This window comes from Glycine soja, chromosome 19, assembly GCF_004193775.1.
Source record: "Glycine soja cultivar W05 chromosome 19, ASM419377v2, whole genome shotgun sequence".
Taxonomy (NCBI): domain Eukaryota; kingdom Viridiplantae; phylum Streptophyta; class Magnoliopsida; order Fabales; family Fabaceae; genus Glycine; species Glycine soja.
The window spans coordinates 50498576-50515264 of NC_041020.1; the positions used below are offsets into that span (position 1 = coordinate 50498576).

At 34.2% G+C, this 16689-nt stretch overlaps 2 protein-coding genes and 1 long non-coding RNA gene across 6 annotated transcripts; all 3 read right to left on the bottom strand.

Annotated features, from left to right (window-relative positions):
* Positions 1-184: 184 nt before the first annotated feature.
* Positions 185-4342, bottom strand: LOC114400427 (26S proteasome regulatory subunit 7-like). Of its 3 annotated transcripts, none has more exons than XM_028362865.1 (10): positions 4138-4342; positions 3785-3866; positions 2660-2751; positions 2506-2583; positions 2248-2309; positions 1990-2134; positions 1676-1894; positions 1401-1582; positions 816-991; positions 185-545 (listed from the first exon to the last, which is right to left on the bottom strand). In XM_028362865.1, the coding sequence occupies exons 1-10, from the start codon at positions 4222-4224 to the stop codon at positions 388-390; spliced, it is 1281 nt and encodes a 426-aa protein (XP_028218666.1). In that variant the 5' UTR covers positions 4225-4342; the 3' UTR covers positions 185-387. The 3 variants fall into 3 exon arrangements, with proteins under 3 accessions (XP_028218666.1, XP_028218668.1, XP_028218667.1); XM_028362867.1 differs by having other exon boundaries at positions 436-567; positions 4138-4300; XM_028362866.1 differs by lacking the exon at positions 185-545 and adding an exon at positions 583-707 and having other exon boundaries at positions 4138-4300.
* A 5472-nt stretch (positions 4343-9814) lies between these two features.
* On the bottom strand, positions 9815-13652 carry LOC114400114. Its single transcript, XM_028362396.1, has 7 exons — positions 13518-13652; positions 13131-13433; positions 12996-13048; positions 12701-12738; positions 12299-12617; positions 11097-11410; positions 9815-10830 (listed from the first exon to the last, which is right to left on the bottom strand). The coding sequence occupies exons 1-7, from the start codon at positions 13528-13530 to the stop codon at positions 10299-10301; spliced, it is 1572 nt and encodes a 523-aa protein (XP_028218197.1). The 5' UTR covers positions 13531-13652; the 3' UTR covers positions 9815-10298.
* A 1592-nt stretch (positions 13653-15244) lies between these two features.
* On the bottom strand, positions 15245-16516 carry LOC114398367. Of its 2 annotated transcripts, XR_003663588.1 has the most exons (3): positions 16023-16516; positions 15828-15925; positions 15245-15651 (listed from the first exon to the last, which is right to left on the bottom strand). It is a non-coding gene; the product is annotated as an uncharacterized LOC114398367 (long non-coding RNA). The 2 variants fall into 2 exon arrangements; XR_003663587.1 differs by having other exon boundaries at positions 15245-15925.
* Positions 16517-16689: the final 173 nt, after the last annotated feature.

Below are 16689 nucleotides of genomic sequence, written 5' to 3' on the forward strand. Positions count from 1 at the left end.
TCTATGGTGGTGTGCATAAGAGGAAAAGGAAGGAGGAGAGAAAGAAAAAAAAAATCCTAGCCATTAATGTTACCCACGACGGGAGATAAGTCACTTGTGTTCGCTATTTGTCGGACGTTAATATCAAAAAACCCCACTACTTAAACTTTAAAAACATTTATGATTATTCATACCTCGGCGTAAGTTGATAATTAATTACTCTTGGTGTTCTTAATAAAAGCAACGAGACACAATTTGGATGTAACAATTTGAAAACGTTTCATAGAGATTTTGGGCTCAACATCCAAACAAACGAATTTCACAAACTGCTAATGAAAGAAACATGCGCCCTTAAATTTTCACTGGCAACCGCTAATATAGTTTCTGGGAATTAGAGGAAAGAATAGCTCAGTTGTAGACCATATACTTTGGAGTTGCACTGAACTTCTGGTATCCTTTGATGACTTTATTAACTGCGTCAAGGAAGTCTTTCTCTGTCACGGTCTTCCTTCTGGCTCGAATAGCATACATACCAGCTTCAGTGCAAACGCTCCTTATATCGGCTCCTGGAGAGAACCAAAAAGTATCCTGGTCAAAAAACCAATCTCTATAAACTACCCAAAGCCTGAAGCACGATGTTCAATCGTGGGTCATAGGGAAGAAAGGGAATGGCAGAAATCCCTCAAAATAGGAACAAGTTTTCGGCAGAAAGCATACTACACCATATGCTAAAAGAAACCAAAAAAATTGATGGTCAAAAAATATAAAGCAACATACAAAGTACACGACTATATCAAGAAAAAGTACAAGATACCAAGTTTAGAAGGTGTTCTTACCAGTAGAATTTGGGCAAAGCCGAGCTAAAAGTTCAAAGCGGATATCCCTTTCACAGTTCATGGTTCTTGTGTGTATCTTGAATATCTGAGTCCTACTCTCTAAATCAGGAAGGCCAAATTCAACTTTACGATCCAATCGTCCAGGTCGTAGTAGTGCTGGATCCAGAGTGTCAGGCCTGGAAATTGTGAACAAAATACCATAAATGATCAGCCCCTCCAGCAGCAATAAATTCCATATAGGAGGGGAAAAACCTTAGCCATGAAATGAAAAACAATGTTTTAACAACATTCTAATTAAGGACTAAAATGGTGAGACAAATGTTTTTTTTTTTTGTGTGTGTAAAATTTCAAAGCTAAAATTTGTTATATAAAGCCTAACACCCCAAAGTAAACAAATTATAGCACCTAAAGTGAATGTCATAAATGGTGTCTGCCACAACGTTTTAACTGCATTCTAATTAATGATTATTTATAATGGCACAGTGCATGCTTGGAGATACTTTCTTGACTTAACAGTGAACATCTGTAGTAAAACTGAGTATGAACTAAAGTGAAAATCATCATATAATAGCCAAATCAGAAAACCTGTTAGTTGCCATCAAGACTTTGATGTTTCCACGAGCATCAAACCCATCAAGCTGATTCACAATTTCAAGCATAGTGCGCTGAACCTCATTATCACCGCCAACACCATCATCAAACCGTGCACCCCCAATTGCATCAACTTCATCGAAAAACACAATGCATGCCTTCTTTGAACGGGCCATCTAGAGGACATAAAATTTTAGTTCGATGAAATCATGTCATGGAAATAACGGGAAAAAAAATTTAAAAAAAAAGTGCATCTTAGCCATTCTCACCTGAAATAGTTCACGAACCATTCGAGCACCCTCACCAACATATTTCTGAACTAGCTCACTTCCAATAACTCTTATAAAACAAGCATCAGTCCTATTAGCCACAGCCCTAGCTAAAAGTGTTTTGCCAGTCCCTGGTGGACCATAGCAAAGAACACCCTTTGGAGGATCAATTCCTAGCTTAACGAATTTCTCTGGGTGGAGCATGGGAAGCTCAACAACCTAGCAGATAAAATATAAAAAAATAAATTAGCGCCATGTAACTTGCATCCTCAATTATAACAGATTAAAAATGAAGGGAACTTCCAATCACTTACTTCTCGCATTTTTTCAATCTGTTCCTTACAACCACCAACATCATTATATGTCACATCAGGCTTCTCTTCAACTGTCATCATGGTAACACTAGGGTCAATTTTTGGAGGCAGTGGAATTTGAATCTGATATTTGTTTCTATCAACCCTGAAATGATGCAATGAAGTTCAGTCAGACAAGCAGACAGCATAACACTAGAATACCCCTTCTTCTCTCAACATGGAATATTTTAACATCAAAAGTTACTGATTGGAACATACCCAACACGCATCCCTTCCTCAATGTCGGTAGGTGAAACTTTATCACCCAGCCCAACGACAAACTGTCATAAAAAGAACGCAGAAGGATTATTAGTCCTGACAGCATAAAGAAAAGAATCAACAGCTTTGCCAACCCATTGACAATTTCATAACAGTAAGTGAAGTCTAACATCTTCAAACCAAGAATATAGGATAAATGTGGTGAGAAACAATGGGACAGTTTGGCATCTTCTTCACATTGTTGAAAATATAGATTACCTTTGCAATCTGCTTCACATTGATAACATATTTGGCATCTTCTGAATTTGGATTTATGATCTTTGTGCACCTTGCTACCTGTTAAATACACAGTCATCATTAGCAACACCCATAATATTAAAAGCACTTCGACCAAAATCTACAAAAATATGACCTGAAGAGGCTGCTCCTCCTGCATCATTTGTTTATCAGAAACAAGATCCCACTGGCTTGGTGCAGCTAAACCAGTATCAGACTCCTTGATACCTACAACAACAAAAGAAATCTAACATTTACAAAAGTACACAAGATTGTATGCAGTTTGTGCAATTAAAACAATCAGCAAATCCCCAAAATACCAATTATCAACTCATTTGGTCATTTATCATGGTTGATGATTGATGACAGCAAACTAAAGCTACCAAGAATAAATCTAACACAGAAAAGGAATAAACGGGGGATTATTAATATCATTTGACAATATCAGTAATAATGGCCAATGTTGTCAAAATTGAGATCTCACACAGGATCGGGAGAGGATGAAAGACATACATGTGATAAATATGACAGATAAGAAAAATATCTTCTAAATGATAACATTGAACAAAACTTAAACTGAATTTATATTCATAGATTTATATGGGTAATTTTCCTTGCACTTGTATTATCCTATATAGTAATGTATATGTTGCTTACACATGATAAGTTATTATAGATATTCTGTTAGGTTACAATAAATACTGCACAGGATATATGATAACTACATTTTTAGGAATTGTTGATAACTATATATTAATTGTAGAAACCATAAATATATGATATTAAATTACATAATCCAAGTATTTTATTATATATATATATATATATATATATATATATATATATATATATATATATATATATATATATATATATATATATATATATATATATATATATATATCAAATTAGTGTACATAACATATTATGTAGGAAAGTTGGCTTATATTTTACAAACAAGGCTAGTATTTTATAACTAGCTCATACATGAGCTAAAACTTAACAAATCAAAGTCCAAAATAGAGATTTTGTTATTACAGAGAATGAGAAGCAAAACCACAGAAGAATATGCTTGAAATAAAGAACAGAAGTAAGATGCAAGGCAAAGCAAAAGCAATTATGGCAGACGAAGCCAGCAAAACCTCCAACAGGATTTCAATAAGTGAATACAATCTGTATCAGTATGTTCTATTAACAAAGACGATGATTCAGATGTTACAGTCAGCATTAGCGAGAGACAGAACGGCAATTTCACACATACCACATAAATCATTGACCTTTTTTGCCATGTCTTTGATTTCCTTCTCGACTTTTTTTATGCTTGTGGAATAAGGCCCCAAACCCTGCATAAACCAAAGTCAAAGTCTGTTATAAAAGGATTTTTCAACCACCAAGTACAAGGAGTAATAGATATCATATCAGTCAGCTTCCCTATGACAGAGAGAAGAAACAGGATGCAAAGTACAGTTGAGTAGTGAAATGGTTGGAAATTGAATAACTAGGGAAGCAGCAGTAACAGAACCCCAATTACAAGAGCTGATAGCTAAAAGAGTGGTGAAAAGAAACCCTAATTTGGTAATGGAATGAAAAGAGATGTGTTGGTTGCATACATACATAGGTTTTGAGAAGGGCGATGTCATCCTCGTCGAGGGGGCGGGGATTCTTCTCATCCTTGAAATCGTCTTCATGTTCAGTAGCCATTTATTTGATCGATTTGAGTTCTACACAGCCCACAAGCCACGCCTTTTATATAACTCAGTGAAATGCTCCAACCTTCATCACCAAATCAAAATCTTTCCTTTCTTTTCTTCTTCTAATTAGTTATCAAAGATTTAATTTTTATAATATATCAATTTAATTATTTCCGTCCAATTAAACTAATATTATTAAAATTGTGAATTTTAACCATTTTTTTTATATAAATAATAGTTTTTAATCGTCGTTATTTTAAAAATAAAATGATTTTCTCCTTGTGAGTCACCATCACAAACCCCGCCACCACCCGGTACTCCCATGGTCCTTGTTCCTCCTCCTCCTTGTCGTTGTCGCCCTGCTGTGTCACACTTCCTCTTATCCCTCTCTCGTACTCTCTTCTCTTCTCTTGTCCTCTATCTTGGAGAGGGTTCTCAGCAAATAAATGGTTTGTTATTGTATATGTATATGCCTCTCTACAATGTTGATTTGAATGCTGTTCACCAATTTCAATTTTTATTTCTATGTATGACTGTTTGTGATAATCTCTAATTTGTGTAGTTGTTGTGAGGAAGGAGACTAGACGAACCAAACTGATAGTGTTCCACGGGCCAGAGGATCTATTCCTTGATGATCAAGACAACTTTCAGGCCATCGGATTCCTTTCCTTCCTCCGTAGCCTCACCACCGCCGCCACTGCAATTGTTCCCACCGTTGCCGCACGCTGTTAAGTAAAAAAAAAAAAAAAAAAAGTTCTCAGAGAAATCCTTAGATTTGGTGACATTTTATTTTTTTAGAAAATAATGATAAACAATTTTTTTAAAAAATGATGATAAACATAGTCACAGTAAAACCGCCACCATTCCTAAATGAAACGTTGAAATTCATAATCTAATGAAATTAAAATTGATGATTTTAAAAAATTTGAAGATTAAATTGAATCTTTTAAAAATTTAAAAATCAAATTAAATTTTTTAAATAATTTAAGGACTAAATTGATAATTAAGTATTGTTTGAAACATAAAGATTCAATTCTTTTATTAAAAAAATACCTAAAAAATATTTTTCATATTATATAAGTTATTATATGATTATTATTAGTTAACTTTTAATTTGGATTATTTATGTGGGATTACATTTTTTTATGAGATTACATGTATGTTTCATGGGAGAGGTTCATGGTCAGTTTGAATATTATTATATACAATAAAAAAATTTCTCAAATACTTGAGGTAATTACATAGTTAAAATTGTATAATTTAAATTTATAATTCTTATATTTTAAAAAAATCATTATATATATAAAGAGAAATTTTGGGCTAGTTAATTTAGATAATCATCCATTTTAATCGTGAAAACGAGAACAACATTGTATTATACGTGTAAGTAAAGATAAAGGAAAATTAAAGAGGAATTTCAAGAACCATCCACACTTTTTGTTGACACCAAGTTATATTGTGCCTACATGCAAAGAGAGGAGAGAGGGGAAGTTTAGGTTGATTAGTTATGGAATATCTAAATTATACAACCGATATCTGAATAAAAAATAACAAAGTTTTATTGACATAATTTGATAGTCTTAAACATATACACTAAATCAAACCAACTTAGTTAAATTGGTTTGAATTTTTGGATTCATCAAGTTGGTCAAATAATTACCACGCTTGCTTAATTTTAAATTTCGAGAAAACTTAATAATCAAAATAATATCTTATCAGCCGAATTTATAGAATCAATCTAAACGCCAATTTCCTTTACAGCGTGATCTTGTTTAGAAGGGTACTTTACAGCCTCGTGCGTTTTAGGTCAAAAAAACACATGGAGAGCCTTTGGCTTTCTTCTAAGTTATTTACTCTAGCGGTTTTTAGAGATTGAATGTCATACATCACATAGACAGCTTGCAAAGTCTGTGCCATCAATTTCCCAGTTAATCTTGGATATTATCGAGCAAAACAACGGTTTTGCCTATGGAATTTGGATTACCACCCCCAAGCATGTCATCCATTTCAGGTGTTTTTTCTGCCCGAGTAATCCAGTTCAAAGCTCTTTACAAGTAATCCACAGGTACCTTGAGCATTCATTTCCATAAAGAGTGATGATATAGAAATATCTTTACATATCCCACTACATCATCACCTATTGCATTATTTTTTTTTTTCCTTCTCCAGATGTCAACTACCAACTAATCAGGATTTAGATTTGGGATTGTTGAAGAGTTAGACATTGGTATGGAAACAAATTCAGGGGTCAGGACAAAGCTGTGAACCATACAATCTATAGTTATTGTGGTAGAGTATACATAAAAAGCTCCAGTTATGAGGGAAATGGCTAACTCTATTATTACTATCATACATGACAATATATATGGACAAAGATGAGCCGTCCCTTGAAAGAACATCTTCAACGGTCCTCTTATTGGGCTTCCTGGCATCCTCATCCCAAACGACTTCAACTTGCTCAAATGCTCCTGGTCTAGATAACACGGTTTAGGCAATGAAAAATAACATAGCAAATGCATGCGCTTCTTAATACTAGAAAACTCTTGAAAGGAGATGAGCACTTTATTATTAGCTTGAGTACATTTATTGATGTGATCAATATCCAAGACTCTATTGTATTTATAATCTAGCTTGGAGCTGGGAATGACCAAAACCCGGTTCAGGAGAGCCGCGAACAACATGTGCTTCTCCAAGCAAATGAGACGGTTAGACATCTGACCCCAAACGCACACTGCAACCATATTTATCAGCCTTAGGCTTCCACTCAATGGTTCTTCTTTCTGACAACTTCTGATCCACTGCTGGACAAGAACTTGTTGAATTTGTGAGTTTCTGAGGTTGGAAATGAATGGCGAGAAGGAAGATGAAGATGGAGGGGCATTCTCATGGATCAAGTCCCTTTCCATTGCTGGCCTGGCTACGGAAGGAATCTGAGTTGAGTTTTAGTTAAGGGCCCAACTACCCTATTCTTCCTTTCTTTCTTCTAACAATCACGCCGCAAACTACTGTTAGAAGACATAATTGGAAATTTCAGAAACTAAAATAAGTTAAATATTTATATAATTTTCTCAAATACATTCTAGGTTTATTACTAAAACTAGTTGGCAAGTTAATATTTTGGTCTAGTAACACCATTGAATATTTGATTTTAAATAAATGGTGAACCTCTAAGAACCAATCCGAAGAGATCAAGAGCAGAGAGTGCAGATGCAGCTTTGTCGATACAACAGCTTCTCATTTTAACCAGAACTAGAACTAGAATACTGTTTTGTTAGATTGTGACCTGCTGCTGCAATAATCTGTAGGTTATTGGCTATGACTACCACCAAAATTACCATCTAATATGGTATTCAAAACAAAAACAAAATAGCACTAGTCATTTAAAACTACAGTCTACAGCTAATTAAAGTTTGCACACGCGTTATTTTACATTTATTTATTTCTTCACTGTCTGATCAGGTTAGTACATTTTAAACTTGACAACTGCATTAGTCTGATAAGATATTCTAATTAATTTTTAATTTTTTATTAATTGAAAAATTTATTTAACTTTTTCGTAAATAATTTTTTCATGATAATTTTTAATTTTTATAATGTTTTTCATTTATATTTTTAATATGTTTATCTAATATTTTTATTATCTTTTTTAAATAAATATTTTTATTATTTTTCAATTATTTTAAATTTTTTAATTACTTCAATAGTTAATTTTATAAAAATAAACTAACTTTTCAGATTTAAACATAATCCACATTGATGCATTTCGCTCTACATTAACAATTAATCTCATATTTAATACATTTTGTTTTCGAATCCTTGTTAGTTGTTACTCCTGCAGGCAAGTGTCTAGAGTAGTAAAAACGCTGATAAGATTTGGAAGTTGAAAGTGCAGAAGATTGCTGGTATTTAATACATGGAAGCCACCATCACGCGATTGAAACATGTATAAATTGCTAGATGAGTATGTAGCCACTCCAACCCAACAATTGGATTTGAGCTGGGAGTGTGGAGTACATATGGAGAAGACAAGAGTTGTATTGATGATTGGGAGGAGCATTCCTGGCTATTGGAAGCCTCTCACATCTAAGGCTTCCAATCGGGCTGCAGTTCATGAGCCTCCTGTTCCTCACATCCTCCTACTGGTACGGTACCCACTTATATGATAATGGTTAAATATTAGCTAATTTTAATAATAATAAAAATATATTGAAATATTTTTAAAAATATTTATTTAGCAATTATTTTTTAAATTGATATTTTTATTACTGATCGATATGAAAAGAATAGATTAAAAGAGAAAAAAAATCGAGAAAATATCAAAAAGAAAAAAAATTTAATATCAGGTCCAAGTCCATTTCAAACAAAGACTCAGACCACGCCTCTAAACGACAAAATCCCCTCCAGTTTCATTTACTCCCTTACTTTCCTTCACATTTTTATTTCATCCGTTTTTGTACCCCATTTAGTGTAAAACTCTCAATGACCATGAGTGATTAAGCGATGTATGATGTATTTCTCATAATTATCAATGTAAAAGGAGTCTTGGATTTTTTCTAGTCTCATCTTTACATTTTTTTAGGGGTTAGACAATCAGAAGAGGGTAACTTCTAATAGAACAACAAAAAAAGATTTCATAAAAATATCATTGCTAGACATACATGCTAGGCGGACAAGGCAAGTCCAGTCCCAACATTATCATATTTTGAATTTATTTTATCTTAATCTTTTATCTTTCTCATCTTTCACTCTTCTTATCTTATCTTTTTTCTTTATCTTCTATTTTTATCTTTAAATCTTTACCTTATCTTTTATTTTTCTTTTAAATTTATTATCTTTTGCTTGTAAATTGGGTTTGCATTAATCTAAGTACAAATTTGATGCACTTGCCAACGAGTTAACACCCACCTACCTAAACAAACTATATTTCATTTTCATACCTTTTTTTAATAACATTCTCTTTTTGCAGAAAGAGGAAGTAGAAAAGGAGATTCAAAAAGCCAAACAAGAGAAAGAAGCCAAGAGGAAACAGATTGAGGACACTATAGAATCCCATATCAACAACTCCACCAAATCTGAATCCTGTTCTGCTCATTGATCCTTACATTCTGCAGTTTAGTTGTACCTAGTCCATGTAATTCCAAGTTTGTATTTTAATGAAAACAGACAATTAACCTGTTTCACTTTTTTAATTTCCAAGTTCAGAGTCATAGAATACATTTGATCGCGGTCCATGAATTTCATAGGGTCTATGCATCATACTTAAATTAGCTGCCCATCAAGAAACTAATTTTTACAAATTGCAACAAAATTAATGTAGGCTTAGGCAAAAGATACATTTATCCGTTTTTTTAGTCCTTTATAGTTTTATACTGCCATATACATCCAGGTTGCCTAGGGATTGGTGGATGGCTGACTTACAATCCTTACATAGTCTATTTCTATTATGCACATTTCACCCAACGATTTCATATTTCACGTTAAAACTAACATATAACTTATAATATTCAACTATATTACTACCAGAAATGAGCAAAGCAAAAAAAAGTTTGGTCAATTGTCATACAGTATTTTAAGGGCCAATTAAGAAGTCCAGATCCAGATATTTGAACAAAAAAATGTAAAAGAAAAATTCGTAGACCCTTGAGCAACACTACCCTACTCTTCATAATTCAAGTGTAGTAGTAATAGATTCTCCAAGCTGACTGCTTGGGTTCAAATCTGTGCAGTGGCTACAAAACTACTCAGAAGATCAACTGATACGCTGTAATGTAACAATAATTATACGATTAACTCAGTTTAATGTAACATGACTAAAACAAGTACAAGTATCCAGTGAACCACCCCTCTTTCCTTAGTGATAGCTATCTATTTTAGTCTTCCTCCATCTGTCTACTACACGTAGTTGGCTGTTGCAGGGCTGATACAACTCACCTCTTGATTTCAAGGAGTGAATGGGTGAGCAAGCAATGATCACACTATTAAAGCAGAAAATATTCGTGCATTTATGATCTTTATAACGCAACAAACAATATGACATTGCTTTGTATTAATGTTTGAAAACTGAGCTAAGCTTTTTTACCCATTTTATTGTTTCTCTTCAGCCACTTCAACGAGCCTTCCACGAACCCACTTTTTAGTTACTACAGACATTGTCTGATTTTCAAGGGAGTGAATTCCCATCACTGTTGGAGAAGGATCTGTTTCGTATTCACTTCTCTGATCCTGTTCTGCTTCCCTTTGTTGATTTGATGGACTAGATTCATTCATCTGACTATTCAAACTAAAAGGTAAGGATGTGCAACCATTGGTTAGCAGAAGTTCAGCATCACCATTAACTGGCTTCTCCAAGGAAAATTTGCCAAAATCTTCAGAGAACTTGTAGTCACTTGATGATAACATTGTGTGTCCATTTACTTGGGCCATTTGAGATTGGTTTAGAACTTCAAATGCTGATCCTTTTTCCTCAGTTATAGCTTGTGTATCAATGGATTCAAGTGATTGAATAGCTTCAGCTATTAGCTTTCTGGTTTCTATCAAAGAAGACTGTGCAATAGGACTCTTTGTCGCAGCAACCTCGAGTGCCTTGGCAGCCTTCTCAGCTTCAGCAATCAATACTCTGTGCATAACATATCATTTCATGAATGTATACAGGATAACTACTACAATATAGATCAAATAAATCAAAACCTGTATTTCTATGACCTAATCTCCAAAACAAACCAAACTCAATTGACCAATGTTTAGTGTATCCACCATGACCATAGAAACAAAGAGGCCAATAACTTCAGAAAAGGAAAAACGGTGGGAGGGGTATATACTTATAATTGAAATAAAATAATATAATATTCTGCACAGACCCTTGCTAGTAGAACATGGGTTTACCTTGCTTGTTCAATGGCCTGAGTTTGTGTGGTTTCTGCGGCAACTCTCTGTGCTCTAATATTCTTAATCATTTCAAGCTTAGAATTCACCAAAGGATCCTTATAGGCTGGGGATTTGCTTTTTTTCAACAGGATAGGCTTACGGGTCTTGGAGTCATTCTTAACATGAGCGCTAGTATCAATATCTCTTTTTTTTGCAGGTTTCTTCTTGGTAGGTTGGGTACCATCACTTGGCCTTCTTCTAGGTTTCCTTTCAGCTCTAACTTCACTGCCATGATACTTGGCCAATGCAGAACAAACTCTTTCGCGGTATTCCTGATTTAGCAGAAAAATAAATTGGTCTTCAAGAGAGAGAAATAGTAACAGAAAGATTTTGCCCCCAAATCTGCTTTGGTTCTTAACAGGAGTACTTTGACAAAACATTATTTGTTAGGGTACACTATTTTGACAAAACTTATCTACCACATTTGGTGTAACAAGTTGCTTGAACTTTGAACACATGTAAGACTGCAAGGCAAATTCCACAGCAAGGATGGACCAAACAGATACATATCAACATTCACTTTAGATAGGGTAACAATTATAGACACAAAAAAAAAATGAGAGTAATTAGGTAACAACATCTCCATCTAAAACATGGAGCTTATGATTTGGACCTTTGACTATTCTGACTACAGTTCATCCTTCCCCTTCCAACTTTTGTATAATAGAGAATTCGAACCATGGGCGGCCTTCGACCTAACTTTTTAGCAATAATCACCAATTATTGAAATTTGGAAGACAATTTGTGAAACAGCTCAACATAGACAGGTTTTACAGCTAAAACAAAAGTAAAATTAAAGTTTCCAACAGGAGAAAAACACCTCTACTACTAAGCCTCATATTCTAATTAATCCAGGTAGCTTACAGAAATCAGTTACGAGAGCTTTGTCTTACAACAAACAACTGCTTAAGACTTTAGGAGCTTATAAGAAAAAAATGGTGTGATGGTATCAAACAATCGAATACATGACAAGTCAATGAGCATACAAGTCTAAAAAATTTGATACCAAAAATACCACACATTCTAGTTAATACATGGGAGGGACAAAGTTGAGTATTAAAAGTAATCAAATTATGCAGAAAACTCTAGGAAACACTTAGTTGTAGTAAAACCATAAATCACCCAATTTCAAGTGTTGAATGTATTTAACATAGACTTACAGGATCAGCCCATTTGGCAGCAATGGCTTCTGCAATTTTCCTTCTCTGTTCAGGGGACTTGGGTGCTCTTTTGCTAGATGGTGTCCTTGCCATTTGTTTCCTCTGTTCAACACTCATCAACCAGTCCTGCTTCAGCTGTTCATTCACAGTTTCATAAGAATTCCACTGCAGCTCTTCCTGACCAACATAGCCTTGCCTAGAAGCTTCTGCAATTAAATTCTGCCACTCAGTGCAGCAAGATTCCTGCACCATTTTCTTTCCACGCCTCTTTTCCCATCGCCTTCTCACTCCAACACCAATCTTCTTTCTTGTTTCTGTACTGTGCAATCAATAAAGAAGGCATATACTTATCAGCAACAAAGAAGCAGTATTTACTAGTAACATGGAAAGGCATATACTTACGTTTGTGCATGCCCAAGATTAATGAGCTTCATTTTGACCTGCAAAACCAAATTTTGTCAAGAAATCTATACAAGCCAAAATTAAAAAACCCAAGAACCATTCCATGTCCTCATTTTCAGATATATGTTAACATTTAATAAAACAACATTATAAGAAACTGTTACATGAAGCAGAGAATAAGAGATATTGTGTGATTTGAAATTGTGAGTAGTAAAAGGTGAAAATGGTATTGAATTAAGATGGATTGGATGCTATGTTGAACAAAGACATAAAGAATATTCTTACATGACATCACCTTAGGATTCTGCATTGCGAGCCTTGTTCTTTCTTTGATTTTCTGCAAAGTCTCTGGAGGTGACATGGAAAGAGAGAAAATGAAAATTAGAAGAAAAGAAAAGAAAAGAAAAGAAAAGAAAAGAGTAAAAAGTACCAGGAGTGTGCTTTCGTCCTTTGTTCCAGGGGGTGTTTCCTTTATTAGCTTTGGAAATTCTCAATCTTCTCAACTTCTCCCTATCATCAGGTGGGTCGGAGAATTCGAGCAAAAAGCCAGGCGGGTGAGGTGCATCCAAATCCAAGCGAGGTTTAGCATCCAAGGTGGCAACAGCCTTAATGACATTCAAGTTTCTAATTCTAAGGCTGCGGAAGGAAATCCAAGACCCTCCTCCTTTAGCATGATGGTGTGGCATTGGGATTGTCAGTGAATACCGGAAGGATAGTTGCGCATTTGTTATCTCTGCTCACAACATTAACATGTTATGCTATGTAGTATGTACAACACAAGAAGATCAAATTAGGAGCAGAAAGTGAGACTACTTACCTAACAAAGGCATGGGAGCTCGGGTCAGTGCAATTCAGAAGTGCATTGGAAGAAGAAGCACGCACACCACAAAGCCGAACCAAATAGGATAATGTATTGTTTTCATCGACTTCTTATTGGGCCTCACATCCCACACTTTTCTTTCTCTTCCTATTTATAGATCCATTCTCTACCTTTATGACACCACGCAAGCCCAACCCAAATTTAATTCGGCTCCAACTCAAATGCCAGAGTCATAAATTGTTATCTGTACCTCCCATCACGATGGGTCAAATATCTTTTTCGTTTTATAAAATTCTATATTTCTTGTTAACTTCTTTTTTGGGGTTTAATTCTTATTATTTTATTTAATATCATTTTACTCTTCATGATATTTTTTTCATTTTAAATTATTCTTTTTTTAAAATATCTGATAGAGACAAATAAATTATCTACATACCACAAGGACTAAAATAAAATAACAGATCAAAACTAAAAAGACATTTTACAAGGGTTATTTAAAAAAAATGAGAACTAATACTACAACCAAGAAATCAGTACCATATATCACAGATAATTTCTCATAAATGAGTCTCTACTTTTAAAAAAAATAAAAATAAAAAAGGGTCACAAGTACCGTTTTTTTCTTCTTCTGAATAATCAGCAGTACCGTTAATACTGTACACGGTACACTCAAGGTTGTTAAAATTTGACGTCAACGATTAGCAATCATTTCTTTGAAGGTTCTTTACAATTTTCTATAATCTTCCTTCGTTGATCGGAATTATAAGGTTCTTTACAATATAACTTGTTTTCTGCATCATTTTAAATTTTCAAAACACTTAATTTGAAATAAAAATTTACATTCTATTCTAGAATAACTTTTCTGAAATATAAATTTTTACATTTGGGAAAAGTCTATCCAGAATGTAATTTTCTGGAATATAACTTATCTTCTACTTGTTACATGAAGCACCAGAGCCAACATGATCACCACCCTCACAGCCATTGTACGTAGTTGTTCAAAAATACACAATCCAAAGGTTGTTGCATAGTCATGGTGATGGTGAAGGAGATTGTTGTGCAGTGTGTCTATGCCAAATCTCTGAAGGAGGAAAGCTAAGGTCGCTACCAAGATGTCACCACAAATACCATTACCTGCCCTCTTTGCAGGAACAATATCACTCTCCTCAGCAACAATCACAAACAAACTCTCATTGATTTGTTGCACAGTTTCTCTGATTCAGCTAGCATCCTGATAAATTCATTAACACTAGTATGATAGTATCTAGTCTGTCAATCACTCATTTGCGATATTTTATAGCTTCGATGAATTCTTGTATCTATATCATATATACAGGTTGTGGTCACACCTAAATAGAGGGTGTACAACATTATTAATTTATTATTCCGATAGGCTGAAAAGGACGGAACGTTTCTAATGGTATAACAATGATAATGATGATTAAGTTTGAATTTATCACCTCGTATAATTTTTTCAAATTCTTCACCACTAGACTAGTCTAATTCTTCGGGCTTAAAGCCGAATGGATTTGGAAAATTAAACATTGAACCCAAAATATTAGGTACTAGTGTAGAATTTGAATAAGAAAGAAGTGAGGCGCAAGAATGAGTGTGCAACTAAGGGTACTATCGTGATTTCAGCATGTGTAGGACTAATTACGTTTTGAAAAATTAAAAATTGAAACTAAAAAAAAGAAGAAATAGGTGGTAGCATAGAATTTCAGTAAGAAAGAGGCGAGATGCAAAATAAAAATCCAAGTGTATGCCCATGGAGCTCAGCTCGAATTGAAAATATTAATTTGATTCAGCAGAAGCCATATTTCTATTGATGGCATTTAAGTCACCACATAAGTGTGTTTGAAGAACTAGAAGTTGGACGCCGGTACTTCACACTTATATATTGGAATTGGACCCGAAACCCACAAACCTTTTTGTTATCTGCTTTCTCTTCTTGTCACCTTTCCACCATGTTATCACATTACTTTTCCTTTTTTCACTTTCTCTATTCCTGTTTTCCAGTTACTCCTCAGTTTTGCTTCGTTTACAACATTTTGCTTTGCTTCCTCCAATAACCAATCAAAGCAAACCACCACGATATGTAAATACAATCCAATATGCAAAATTATGGAGCCTGCTTGTTGAAATCTCTTCAATATCAAAATCACATGCTTCAACATAAACTCTATTAATAATATGCAAAATAGCGTTGGGGCATTCTACCACTTTTTGATACAAAAAGAAACATAAACTCTATTAACAAGTGAAATAAGTGGGTAGAAAACCAACAATTAAACTGCTATTTAGTACCTGGGAAAAGTTCTCGTGCAGATCAAGTTCACGGGCTTCGTAATAGCATTCCTGATATAGTTCATGTGTTGGAGATTTCTTCATCATAAACTTGATAGCTGCCAAGTAACGGGCATATTTTAATACAAACAGAAAAACAGCTTCAAGTTTGAATAAGTAAGAAAAACCTTAAAACGGAAAATAGTAGCTTCTGACCTTTGCAGCAAACCATTCCACTTTCGGTTGAATTACAAAAGCTAATGTAATGATCAATAACTCCTCATAAAGATGTTACAATTACAGGCTCTGGTGGTTGAAATGGCAGTGTAGGACATTTGCTTATTAAGGAAGAATTAATTAATGTAGGATTGGATTTTCTTGTAGACTTAGTACAAGATTAAACGGCCTAAAAGAAAAAGAAGAAATATGCCCATTCAAATGCAATCCTATAAAACAAACTTACAAATCAAGGTAGAATTGAGAGTGACAAATTATTCATCCAAACATTTAGTATTCCAAAGAAGAGTGGGAAACATAATTAGTATAAGATAACAATTTTCTTTCCATGGAGCCATATTAAATCCCCCATTTCATATCCTTTTTAATTAAAAATGTTTATCTTTGCCCCCTAATTTAAGTAAGCCTTCTAGTGATCTAGAATCCAAAAACAAACAGAAAACAGTGATAATTTGTTTAAAAATAAAGAAAAAGTTAAAAGAAGGAAGATATTTTAGCGGAAGCGGTGCCGCGGAATCCAACTTCGATTACACTTGCTACATAGCGTTTAGCTGATTTATAAAGTCATCGTCTAATGATATTCAATATCAAGAGTTAAAAGCTTAAAGATATAGTACCATCACGTGGCTTATCACATGACCTCTCT